The sequence below is a fragment of the Eulemur rufifrons genome, chromosome 9 (assembly GCF_041146395.1).
Source record: "Eulemur rufifrons isolate Redbay chromosome 9, OSU_ERuf_1, whole genome shotgun sequence".
Lineage (NCBI taxonomy): Eukaryota > Metazoa > Chordata > Mammalia > Primates > Lemuridae > Eulemur > Eulemur rufifrons.
The window spans coordinates 38,966,082-38,977,630 of record NC_090991.1 but is presented as its reverse complement, the minus strand read 5'-3'; the positions used below and the strand labels follow the sequence as shown (position 1 = coordinate 38,977,630).

Genomic DNA, 11,549 nt, shown 5'->3' with positions numbered 1-11,549 from the left:
CGAGGGGTGGGGTGGGGGAGATGGGGGAGGCTACCACCCGCCTGCACACCCCAGATAAGGCAGCACCACCGCCTCTTAATCGTCCGGAGTAGCCCCAGGCCAAACGGAGGTCAGCGGAATGGTCCAACGCTGTCGCCCCTCTGGTCTGCATAGGGATAGGTGTGTGCTCTCCAGGACAAGTCCATCCCTCAAACCAAGAGCCTGGTCACCCATCCCTTCCACCCCACCTTGGCCGCAGCCTGGCCCTGGCCAGAGTGGCTGTTTTTGCTATGTGGGCTCTCCTTCCTCCCCTTCTGTTTGCCAAAGTCTCCAATAAACCAAAGTCCACATCCGGCTTACCCCCCTCAGCTGGCCTTGACCACAACTACCCCACCCAGGCCAGATGGGTGGAGGGAGGGGCTTCAAAGTAGCTCAGGACTTTCATGGGGGAGATGGGGAGGGAAGGGGGAGCTATGAAGTGACTCCAATTCAGAGAGAAAGCAGTCTGTTCCCAAGCTCTGTTCCATCAGCACTCCACGGAGCCCACCCAGCAGATGTAAAACCACAGGCTCACTGGAGCTCCGTCAGCCCTGGAGGACCTTTACCTTCACAAAAAACATGAGCTTTCTCTCCCCTCTCCTGGCAGGGATTCACTCGGGTGGTAACGCTTCACAGCCGTCCCCAACCCCATTCCATTATTGTAGTAACTTAAGAGGCAGGCAGTGGGAGTTGAGATTTTTAATATCATAAATCATCGTTGGGCCCCGCCTCTCACTGCCAGGCCCATGGGCCTCCTATCTTCATATTGCCTGGAAGGCTGCCTGCAGCCAGGGCTTCCCCCAACCCCTAGGAAGGATCCAGCACCAGCCTGAGAAGGGAGGCAACAGCAGCTAAGGGGGTGGGAGGGAGAGGAGGCAGAAGCTGTGCAGGTGCATGTGTGTATGTACTTACATGTGTGAACACATGTGAAGTGTTAGGTTTACAGACCCTGGCTCAGGGACAGTCTGGGATGGGAGAGGAGGTAGGGCAAGAAGAAGCACATTTTTTCTCTCTGGCGCCTTGGCCTCACTCTATCCCAGGGACAAACACATGAGGTGTGAGAAACCCATCCCAGGGTCCCAGCCTTCAGGACTGGAGCCCTTTTGAGTCTGGTAGAGTCACAGATCTAGTCTGTGGGAACACTGGGTCTGCCTCCTTTTGAAAGCCCTGGAAAGGTGGAGGTTAAGGGAGACAGGTCTCTGCTAGAAGAACTTGACACCTCGGCCATCGCTGACAGTGATGATCTCAGCCTTGTGCTCCTGCTGTAGGGCCTGCAGAGCCCGCAGGAGGGTTGCCTCATCCAGCCCATGGAACTCTGGACAGGAGAGATGGGCAGTCAGGGACACTCGGCTCCTTGAGGCCCAAGGCCTCTGAGAGCAGTCTAGCTGGAAGCTGAGACCCTCCCAGAGGCAGGGTATGCATGTGCCATCCATACTGCTGCAGCTGCCACCCACACTTCCTGGGCACTCCTTAGGAGTAAGGGGTAGAAGCAAGCCTGAGTCAGCATGAAATGAGTTCATGCTTATTTCCCCCTCCCTGGTTGTCCTGTCAGAGTCAACCTCCTCCCACTCCTGCCCCCATTACTGTCTGATGCTTAAGAATGACACCATCTGCTTTTTGGCCACAACGAAGGGGCCCTGACAATCAGGCCTAGAGAGGTCACGGCCCTTGTCACTGGACAGTGACCCTAGTTGCACATCTGTACAAATCAGGAGAACTTCTCCTAACACAAAGAAGTATAGCCAGTACCCCTGGCCAAGAGACTGTTAATGTCCAGCAACTATATTTGCCCTTTCCTAGATGACAGCTGAGAGCCAATGGCCAGCTGAGTATGCGGATATGCTAAGATACTGCGAGGAGAGGTGAAAGGCAGCAGGCAAGCCCTGACAGGCTTGCTCACCTCACCCCATGCGGAGGCCCAGCTCAAGTCAAGGAGCTTGCTTTCTGAGGAAGCCTCCAACTTTGCCCAGCCTGAGTGGTGGACTGGGCAAGGCTGCAGCGCTGAAGTCATGGGGTGATGGTGGGAGTAGCAAGCAGAGACCTGCAGAGCAGGGGGGGAACAGCCAAGAACTGTAACCTCTGCCCGGGCAGCAAGAGACTAACAGAAAGGGAAGGCACCCTGACACTCCAGCTAAGATTGGAACTTTTCATGATCCTGGGGATCAGAAAATGGAGTCAGAGAGAAAAGAGTTAAGTGTTTACGCTATGTAAAAATCAAACACTATACAAATCCTTGCCTGACCAGAAACTATTTAAATGGACTGGGGGTGGGGATGGGGGTGTTGGCCCAATCCCTTCAGCTGACACACATAAATTTTGAGCCCTCTACAAGAATAAAAGGTGAAAGAGAGCATGAGTCAGCAAGGAATGAGATTTCAGGCTTAATCTCCCGCCTTAGTTCCTCTTTCGGCATCTACAGAAGTAATTCTGAACTTTTCATGGGTCACAGGTGCCCTTGAACATCTTGTAATATGGACTCTATCCCTAGAAAAATGCACACACACCCATACAAACAAAATTTGGGGGTTTTCTGCATGTGAATTAAGGTGGTTTAAGGAATGCTTGGACGTGGGTTAAGAACTTTTGTATTGGGTAGTACTTGGAGTTCAGAGCCAGAGAAATGGGAAGTCTAAATACCAATTAAACCAGGACTGGACTGGAAAGAGAATTCAGATGACAAAGCTGGGGGGTAAAGGAAAAAGCATTACCCTCATTTTCCGTGTCTTCCCCATTGGTCAGTTCATACAGGGTGAACACAGAGTTATTCTGGCCACTCCTAGAAACCTGTGGACATAGAAAATGAAGATTGAATTAGATCAAGAATCTCTTGGGAGAAAAGAAACTCACCAGCTCCACATCTCTGATCCAGGAATGGTAACTACTCCCAAACCAGCACTCACTGTCACCTCTGCACGGTAGCCTAAAAACCATAAACCCTACAGGTGCTATATTTATATGTGTACACACATATTTGGAACCACTAAACCACAGGCCTTCACGTTTCTGAGGAGTGACCTCTCATTCTGGTTGTTTTCCTGTTCAAGAATGGGTGGTGTGTGTTTGTTATATTTAGGTTGTTGACACTTCTTCCCCTTTCTTCCTTGGGAATGTTTGGGTCTAGTGGTGGCTAGGAATTTGGGGAAGAGAGTATTCTGTCCCTATACCCACACTGGTTCAGAATGGCTCATTCATACTGTGGACAGCACCATAATAGTGCAGTGGGGGAGGGGCCTCATGTTTTTTTCCCCTTCCTTTCCCCATTTATCTCCTGTGGCCAGAGGTTCCAGCCAACCACAGCACTTATGGTTCCCAGTATTGCATTCTCCAAACACAGCCTCACATAGCCTCTGGCCTCCTACAGGCAAAGAAAGGGAGGTTCTGTGCAGCGAAAGAAATTGAGTCACTGAAAGAGATTTGCTTGGAGCGTGTACTTCCTCTTTTTGCCCCCTCTCCACTTTGCTCAGTCTGGATCTAGGAACACCAGGTATCTGCTGGGGACCAATATAATTTCCCTTTGCCATGGGTCACTGCTGAGTACTTGGCAGCAAAATGGTCTCACCCATTGATAGATGAGTTTCCCCCATTCTTCTGGCCTCCGCCACATGATCAGGAAACTAGACTTGCTCTTATCCAACCACTCGAGGTTCCCTGTAAAACAGATACTTAGGAAAGAAAGCATAATGATCTAAAAAGGGACAAAAGCCAAAAATCAAGGTGGGACAGAGTGGAAGAGACTCAGCTTGCAGAAAGAGAGAGATTCAGTATTTATTTTACCATTACTATCTGTAAAGCACCCATTCTTCTTCTTCCACCTCTTTTCAGACATAGGGCACAGAGAGAGAGAGAGAGATTTCAATTGTTTGTACAAATGAGGAGAGAGGACCCAGAAATGAGTGTTCTACTGTATAGAACACTCTGGGCTTCAAGCCAGAGGAGAGAAAAAAGTTATGAAAGGGAAGAAACTTGTCCTAGGAAAAACCCAACTAGGAAGAAAAATAAGGAATCTGGATAACTGAACCCACCTTTCTTTCTCAGTTCCTCTAATACAATCTGGATTGATTCCACAGGAAGCTTCCCTGCATAAAAGTTAAGGGAATAGCATACACGTGAATTGGGTGGGATAAAAATTCTCAGAGCCAGTCCCATGCTGAGAACCACCTGCCCTTGTCCTGTCCCACACACATATGCATTCAAATTCCCTATATCCAGCATTTCCTAAATATTCCGGAGAAGAAAGTAAAGAGAAAAACTTCTAGCTAGGCATGGTGGTTCATGCTTGTAATCCCAGCATCATGGAAGGCTAAATCAGGATCACTTGAGGCCAGGAGTTAAGATCAGCCTGGGCAAAAGAGAGAGATGCTGACTCTACAAAAAAAAAAAAGAAAGAAAAATTAGCCAGGCATGGTGGTCGGCACCTATAGTCCCAGCTACTTGGGAGGCTGAGGCAGGAGGATGGCTCAAGCCCAGGAGTTGGAGGTTACAGTGAGCTATGATTGTGCCACTGCACTCCAGCCTGGACGACAGAGTGAAACTCTCTCTCTTTAAAAAGAGAGAGAGAGGGAGAGAAACTCTTCCAAAGAAAAGAAGGAGCATTAGAAAATGAAAGGTACTACCATTCTTCAACCTCTGTCCTCTTGCCTTCCTTCAGCCTTTCTCCATAGATACTTTAGGGATGACTCGGGCAGCAAAAATAAATGACCCTTACTTTCTGGGAGGAGGGGGGTGGGTAGAGAAAACGGTTAAAGGTAGTACGGAGCCTCACCCAGAGGAGGACAGGAGATTCAAATAGGAAAAGGTTTCAGATTGAAAAGCTTGGGACTTGGCTTCAGGGCAGAGAGTCTAAAACCTGAATGATACCTGGGCACTCATCACTGCAAGAGGGTTTGGTACTGCACTTGGGGGCTAAAATGGTTATCAGCTCACTCTCGTACTTTCCCAAGTCCGGTTTTGGTAGGAGCCTGCCTACTGTAGGTAAAGGGGTGGAGGAGGGAGTCTGGGCTTGTGGGAAAGTGTCCAAGTGCATGTGTGTGGGCTGTGGAAGAGCCTGAGGGAGGATACGCTGTAGCTTGACGTTGTTGAAGAGCGGGCTCTCCTGAGCTTCCATCACCGTCATGCTGGACTGTTTGTGCAGGCGGCAGAAAGACAGGACCAGCGAGCACCAGGCGGCCAGCTGCTTCTGCCGAGTGTCCACGTTCGGCTGTAACCTGCCGGGTGAAGGGAGTGGGGCGCAGAATTAGAGGACGTGAGGGGGCGAGAGGCAGCCCTTGCCTGGGGGCGCGTTTGGGGGAGAAAGTGAGGGACTGAGGGTGTTGGCGGCCGGGTCCCTTCTCCCCCTCCCCATGTGAAGCATCTGGGCTGAGCACGGGCCAGAGGGAAGGGAGGGAGGCACAACGGGGCTTCTTGGGGTCTGAGCCTCACGTAAAGAAGGGCGGGAAGCGATACTGCCACGGCCACTCGAAACTCATCGCCATCGTAGTAGCCCAGGAAACCCGGAACCTCCCGGCACAGGACTTCCGGTTTCCGCTTCGGTACGTCCGCGCAGAAAGCATAGCAGAAAGGTTCCGGACGCCTCTCCGGAGAAAGGGCCCAACGGGAGTTCATTGTCACCAGCTAATCCTCTGCCATTATCCTAAAAAACTTTACCTTTTAGAGCAGAAAGAGCCCTGCAAAGTCTTCTGGTTTGACTCCTGAGAAGGGCTGTGGCTTCCCCAAAGCCGCTCAGTTTGTTAGAACTGCAAGTAGGACCCAGGTCTCCAGACCCAAGCCTACATTTGTTTCCACTATACAAGGCTTCTTTCAATCTTAACATTCGTTATCAATTACCATTTCATTTGAACACCTCACAATTCCTCAATCTCCTCAATTCTTAAGTGCTTAGAGTTCACCATTCCTCAGGCTCCTGCAGCACCTGTGGAAGCACACTTTGTAGCTGGTATCCCTAGAGACGATTCTGCTTCCATGATTCAGAGCTTCCATCCTTGACTACAGCCATCTATTTCTCATCTCTCCACGTCCTCACCATTCCAGTCTCAAGTCCAAGGACTCTTTTGGTCTTACGTGACACCTTACCCAGCCTAGACTACTCAGTTCCGTCCCCTTGCCTGCCTACCTACTGATCAGTTCCCAAACTAGGATTGTTGCTCCATGTCCTCACCTGCCTCCATACTCTTTTTCACCCTTGGGCTATGGAATATTGCTGGGGAAAAAAATCACCAGAATGTTTACTGAGCCCCAGATTCCATGACTAACCTCACTGCTGGGCTCACAGGCAGCCCAGTGACCCTTTGTCTTTTATTGACTTCTTGGCACCCTCAAGGTAACTATTCAAATTTTTCCATGTTCATCAAGCCATTCCATCTGTCCCCATCTCCCTGCTCGCAGAAGAATACCTTTCCCTCCTGTTTTCTGAGACTGAGGCCATGCATGAGAACCCCTTAATCTTTCCCTCTCTGTCCACCACCATACTTGATTCATCCCTCAAAAATTCCTCTTCACTTCTACTCCTTCTTCCTTTTGCACTCAAAAGAAGTGTCCCTCTTCCTTTACAAGGCCAAGTTGTTGCCATATTTTCTTGCCTCTTTTTTCCAACTTCCTCCAGGACTTCTCTATTATCTTCCCTCTCTTCCTTTCCCCTGGCTCCTCTCACCTAGGCTACAAATATGGTCATGTCATCCCAATTTAAAAATATGTACAACCCTTGACCCTATCACCTCAATTTCCTCTCTGATTTTCAACCTTTCCCTCACCCAAGTCCATACTTCATTGTGCATAATGCCTGGTCCATAGACTTACCAACAAATATTTGCTGAATGAATGATTCAGTTGGTAATGTTTTCTCAAGGCTCACCATTTCCTTTGCCTCATGGAACTCCTTATTCTTGTTATGCTACTACCTCTCTGGTCTTTCCCTCTGTCTCTTCTTCTTCCTCATTCTTTAAATGTGAGTGTTTCCTATGAGTGCAACCTCAGCCTTCTTCTTTTCAGTACACCTTCTCCCTTACAGCTCTCATCCCTCCTTCACATTGCATTTCTGTGCAGAAGACTCCCAAACCTACATTTCCAGATCCAGCCTCTTTCCATTCCCACCACCTCCATTTCTAACTCTCTGTGGGATTAATAGCTTGTTTCATTGTTACCTCATATTGCACATCGTTATCTTCAGGCCAGTTCCTCTTCCTAATGGCCCTTTTCTTATTCTTGCCATCATTGTCCTCATAAGTCAGGTTCAAAGGCTGGGTCACCCCTAACCTCTGCTCTTCCTCACTCCCTCATACCCAAGTCCTACTGATTCCCTCACCTGTTTTTAATCATATCCCCTGCCTTATAATCATTTTCCATTTCCCCGTTCACAACTCCTTTGCTCCATGTTCTTATTTTCTCAAGCCTGGATTATTATAATTTCCTAATTCACCTCGCTTTCTACTCTCTCCCCTAGGAGAATGTACTCCACCAAAGGCCCAGTCATGTACCCACTCTGCAGTCACTCTCTTGTGATCACACCTCTTTGATTCTCTCAGCCAGATGTGATCCTGCCCTCCTTTGCCCTTGAATAACATTTGGTTTGTATCCCTTGCATGTCTCTCATCACACACTCCATTGCTTTTTTTTTTTTTTATTTGTACACATGTCAACTTCCCCACTAGATGAAAGCCATTGAGGGTAGAAACCAGACTCTATCTAACCTATCTTTCCAACACACTATATCACATACAAGTGTCTTATACTAGCAGGCCCTTGATGTATATTAGGCAAATGCATGAAGGCAAATATGTGCCAAGAAAGGGACAGATATACCCTTTGGGAAGACAGATGAATTCATAAAGATAGAACAAAGACTTATCTCAGGTGAAAATTCAAAATATTTTTAGGAAACAGGTTTGTCCCTAGAGAATCAGATGTGTCCTGAAAGTAGAAATGTGTCTTACAGAATGAATAGGCACGTTCCAAGAAGCATGCAGGCATATATGTATGGCATAGACAGGCATGTCCCAGGAAATGAACAGGTATGTTCTCAGGGAGGCAGGTATTTCAACAAGGAGGAAAGTCCCTAAAGAGGCTCAGGGTGCCACAAGGAATAAGTGGATGTCTCTGTGGAGAACAAAGTTGTTTTGTAGATGTTTTTGGTAACCTGGAAGGTATGTCCCAAGGAGGGCTGGAGGTGGGGGTTACCTCATGAGAACTGGACCTCACTGTCCAGAGAACATTCATGGGTACTCATATACAGAAATGGTGAGTTGTACAGAGGGGTAGGTATGACCCTAGAAAGTGGGACAGTGTCTTAAGGTAGTATTGTATGTCTCAGGAAAGTGATGGAAGGGTCCAGCTAAGAACTAGTGGTTGCTATGGAGATGACAGTTTTCTGACCCCAAGATCCATTGCTTCTCTACCTAGAGCTTCTTCCAGATCACATACATCTTCTGGTTGTTGGCTTTAGTGGACACCAGGGGGCAGTGTGTAGCAGGGCTGTAGGCCACACCCAGTCCAGGACAATGTAGGATGAGGGCAAGGGACCTGCAGTGGGGAGTGGTGGACCTAGTACTGGAAGCTCCCACTGCCTTTGCCTTCAATTGTGAGGAACTTAGGTATGGATTACTGTTGTTCAGGCCAGGGTTGCCCTTCCCAGACCCTGGGAGTAAACTGAGGCAGGAAGAAGGGGAAAAGTCAGGGCTCCCAGGTAGCCAGCCTCCCCTCCTTCTTGCAGGAGTCACAGCAGAGATTCCTCTTGCCCCTCCTCCCACACCTCCCCAATCACAGGCCCCCAGCTGCTGCCTGCCTTCCAGACCGGAAGGGAGTCTTTTCCTGCTTGTTTCCTGGAGCTGGGTTTGGATAGGGACAGGAAAGGCCCCGCCTGGAAGGAAGGAGTATGTGATGGGGGTGCAGCTGGGGGCAGGTGAAATGAACAGAACAGTGGGGCCATCCAGATTCTTCCAGCTCTACTGCCCAGAGCCGAGGGCCTGTGGGAGAGGCAGGGACTCGGAGAAGGACACAGGCCCCACTGAAATAGGGAGGGGGACAGTGTACAAAAAAAAAGTTTTATTTTGGAGATTACAGAACGTGTGCCATGACCCCAACTGGTTTTCATTTCCACCAGGATCTGTGGTGGATCTGTGGTGGGGATGGAGTGGGAGTGAGAAAAGGGGGTAGGGAGGGCAGCGGGTGGGCAGGGAAGAGAAGTGAGATGGCCCTTGAGAAGCTCATGCCCTCCTAGGCCTGGGCCTCACTGTCTTTACTCCTCCACACCACGAGAGTGATGAGGAAGGGGATGAGGCAGATGGGGGCTATGATCATGGCCAGGAGCACATCCTCCGGGGGGTCGGAGAAGGTGGGCTGCAGCACGGAGCAGTTGGCAAAGTGGATCTGGTGAGTCTCAAAGATGATCCTCTCTGCCCAGGGATTGGGGAAGCCCAGGCCAAACTCCTCTGCATTGTGCTCCAAGCAATCTCGCAGGGCACTATAAGGCCTGGGGGCAATAGAGGACTTGAGTGAGGAGGGGTTGTGCCCAGGGAGAGGAATGCCCCACACTCACTCAAGGTCCCCTCCACACAGCAGGCCCAACCCCTGGCCTCAGTGCCCTCCAGCACTGCCCCTACCTGCTAATCGTGGCCCAGTCACACCAATCCTTTTCAAGAGAGTCCATATGAACTTTATAATACTCCCAGCAAAGTTGGACAGTTTTCACATAGTTCTCCTCCACCGTCCTCTCCCTCCCTGTAGGTACAGATGCTGCACAATGACCACACCCCACCCCCTCCCTCCAAATCCTCTGGCCCAGGTACTTCCAAGGTGGGACCCTTGTTATCAAACATGGGAGCCCCTCAGAAAGTTTCCCTAGCAAGACACTTCTGGCTGAGGAGAGTCCCGGCTCAGGAATCTTTTAATGACTTCCATGCGCCCAGCACTTCCCATCCCAGCCTGACAAGAACTTTCACATACACCTTTTCCTGGGGTCTTTTCACCCACCTGTGCGGTGGGCAGGCTCACAGCTGGGCAGGGGCTTTGTGGGATGGCAGGGAGAAAGATCCCTAGGAACCCCAGAGAGAAGAGAGGGGAGTTGAGTGGGGCAGCAACTGGGGTTGGGCCAGCCTGTTGCGAAAGGGACCCTCCTGACTGACCTGGCTCTCATCCTTGCTGGAGGGCCACCCTCCCACACCCTGGGTACCCACCTTCTGACTCCAAGCTCTCCTTGGTGGGAAGAGGCTGAGCCAGAGACTCCTGGGGCTTCAGGACAGCTGTGGGAAGAAGTAGGAGAGGAAAGTGGGGGGGGGGAGAGATGGTGGGGATCCGGGCAGTGGAGCCTAAGGGGGGGGGGTAGGCGGCTGAGACCCTCCTAAGTCAGGGCTACCCTGGAGGAGAAAGAGGGATAATCCAGCCCCCCACGGATGCCTCAGTGGCAGGGAGGCGCTGGCACCAGCTCCTTGTCATTCACATCCAGGCCCAAAGCCCCCTCCCTCCTCGCCAGCCCCAAACCTCCTGACCCCTGTCCGCGGGGCCCCGGCCGGCAACCCAGCTTTCCCCCAGTGGGAAGCACTCGCGCTGTGCCCGCCCCGAGGTGGGGCCAGGGACCGTCCGAAGGACCGTGCTGGTCCCTACGTCGGTCCGCACCCGCACCCAGGGGCCCGTTCCGGCCTCGGCCGTCCAGCCCCTCTCCCCTCCGGGGCCTTCCGCGCCTCCCGCCCGGGCCCGGGGGCGCTGTGCTCACCGCCCAGCAGGAGGAGGAGGCGGAGCGCTGCCGGCAGCCCGGCGCGGGTCGTGGGGAGCCGCGGGCCGCCGGGGGCGCGCTCCGCCCGGAGCGAGGCCATCACGCGGCGAGGAGGCGAGGAGGGGCGGCGGCGCTGAGCCGGGCCCGGGCGGGGGCGCCTATATCCCCGGCCCGAGCCGCAGGAAGCCGCGCCGCTTCCTCGGAGGGGCTGGGACGGCTGCGGCCACGTGGGGGGCGGGGGCGACGCCCGGGGCCGGCGGGCTGGAGGGGGAGTCGCTGCCGCACCCGCGCCTGGCGCCCGCGGCTGCCTCCGCCTCGCCCGCGATGGCCCACCCTTTCTTCTAGCTCACCCTGCGGGGCTGGACAGCTCCCCTCATAACCCCAGAACCGGGATCCTTTTCCTGGGCTCGGCTGCTTGGCACCCAGGACTCGCTGGGGTCTCCCAGCATCCGGACTCTAGTCGCCCCCGCTCTTTCGCGGCCCGAGGGGTCGCGAGTTGCTATCCCAGACCTTGAAAAGAGGGAGGGGGCTGGGAGCTCCAAGGGCCTCTCTGCATCTAAGGCAGGCGGTTGGGGCTGTCCCCGGCCGTGGGGGAAGGGGCGCCTGGAGCTAGGCGGGGCAGCTCCGAGTTCCTTTTCCCTGGAAACACCCACAGATGTCAGCCTGCCTGCCAAAACCAGGGAGGAGAAGAGGGAGCCGGCCCTCCAGAGTCGGGCGAAGGCCTGGGGAGCCGGGTAGAGGGGAATCCAAAATCCAAATACCCTCCCTTCAAGACACCTCCTGTGGGGCCCAGACCCCACAAACCTGTTGAGTAGGGTCGGGGCAGGGGTAG

General features: G+C 52.5%; 2 protein-coding genes across 3 annotated transcripts; both read right to left on the bottom strand.

Moving 5' to 3' along the window:
* Positions 1-702: 702 nt before the first annotated feature.
* On the bottom strand, positions 703-5,516 carry VPS25 (vacuolar protein sorting 25 homolog). The gene is made up of 6 exons (XM_069481462.1): positions 5,437-5,516; positions 5,077-5,222; positions 4,041-4,094; positions 3,578-3,666; positions 2,727-2,802; positions 703-1,333 (listed from the first exon to the last, which is right to left on the bottom strand). The coding sequence occupies exons 1-6, from the start codon at positions 5,487-5,489 to the stop codon at positions 1,221-1,223; spliced, it is 531 nt and encodes a 176-aa protein (XP_069337563.1). The 5' UTR covers positions 5,490-5,516; the 3' UTR covers positions 703-1,220.
* Positions 5,517-9,045: 3,529 nt separating this feature from the next.
* Positions 9,046-10,837, bottom strand: RAMP2 (receptor activity modifying protein 2). 2 transcript variants are annotated; one of them, XM_069481461.1, is made up of 4 exons: positions 10,718-10,837; positions 10,178-10,247; positions 9,609-9,716; positions 9,046-9,478 (listed from the first exon to the last, which is right to left on the bottom strand). In XM_069481461.1, the coding sequence occupies exons 1-4, from the start codon at positions 10,815-10,817 to the stop codon at positions 9,223-9,225; spliced, it is 534 nt and encodes a 177-aa protein (XP_069337562.1). In that variant the 5' UTR covers positions 10,818-10,837; the 3' UTR covers positions 9,046-9,222. The 2 variants fall into 2 exon arrangements, with proteins under 2 accessions (XP_069337562.1, XP_069337561.1); XM_069481460.1 differs by having other exon boundaries at positions 9,609-9,726; positions 10,182-10,247.
* Positions 10,838-11,549: the final 712 nt, after the last annotated feature.

What these genes read in the sequence shown, in the direction of transcription:
- VPS25 (XM_069481462.1), bottom strand. Translation starts at nt 5,489, where the DNA reads ATGGCGATGAGTTTCGAGTGGCCGTGGCAGTATCGCTTCCCGCCCTTC. An exon ending in CAACAACGTCAAGCTACAGC is followed by an intron (nt 4,095 to 5,076) that starts GTATCCTCCCTC and finishes ACTTTTATGCAG; the next exon opens with GGAAGCTTCCTGTGGAATCA. An exon ending in AGAGGAACTGAGAAAGAAAG is followed by an intron (nt 3,667 to 4,040) that starts GTGGGTTCAGTT and finishes TCTGTTTTACAG; the next exon opens with GGAACCTCGAGTGGTTGGAT.
- RAMP2 (XM_069481460.1), bottom strand. Translation starts at nt 10,817, where the DNA reads ATGGCCTCGCTCCGGGCGGAGCGCGCCCCCGGCGGCCCGCGGCTCCCC. An exon ending in GGAGAGCTTGGAGTCAGAAG is followed by an intron (nt 9,727 to 10,181) that starts GTGGGTACCCAG and finishes CTGTACCTACAG; the next exon opens with GGAGGGAGAGGACGGTGGAG. An exon ending in GACTGGGCCACGATTAGCAG is followed by an intron (nt 9,479 to 9,608) that starts GTAGGGGCAGTG and finishes TATTGCCCCCAG; the next exon opens with GCCTTATAGTGCCCTGCGAG.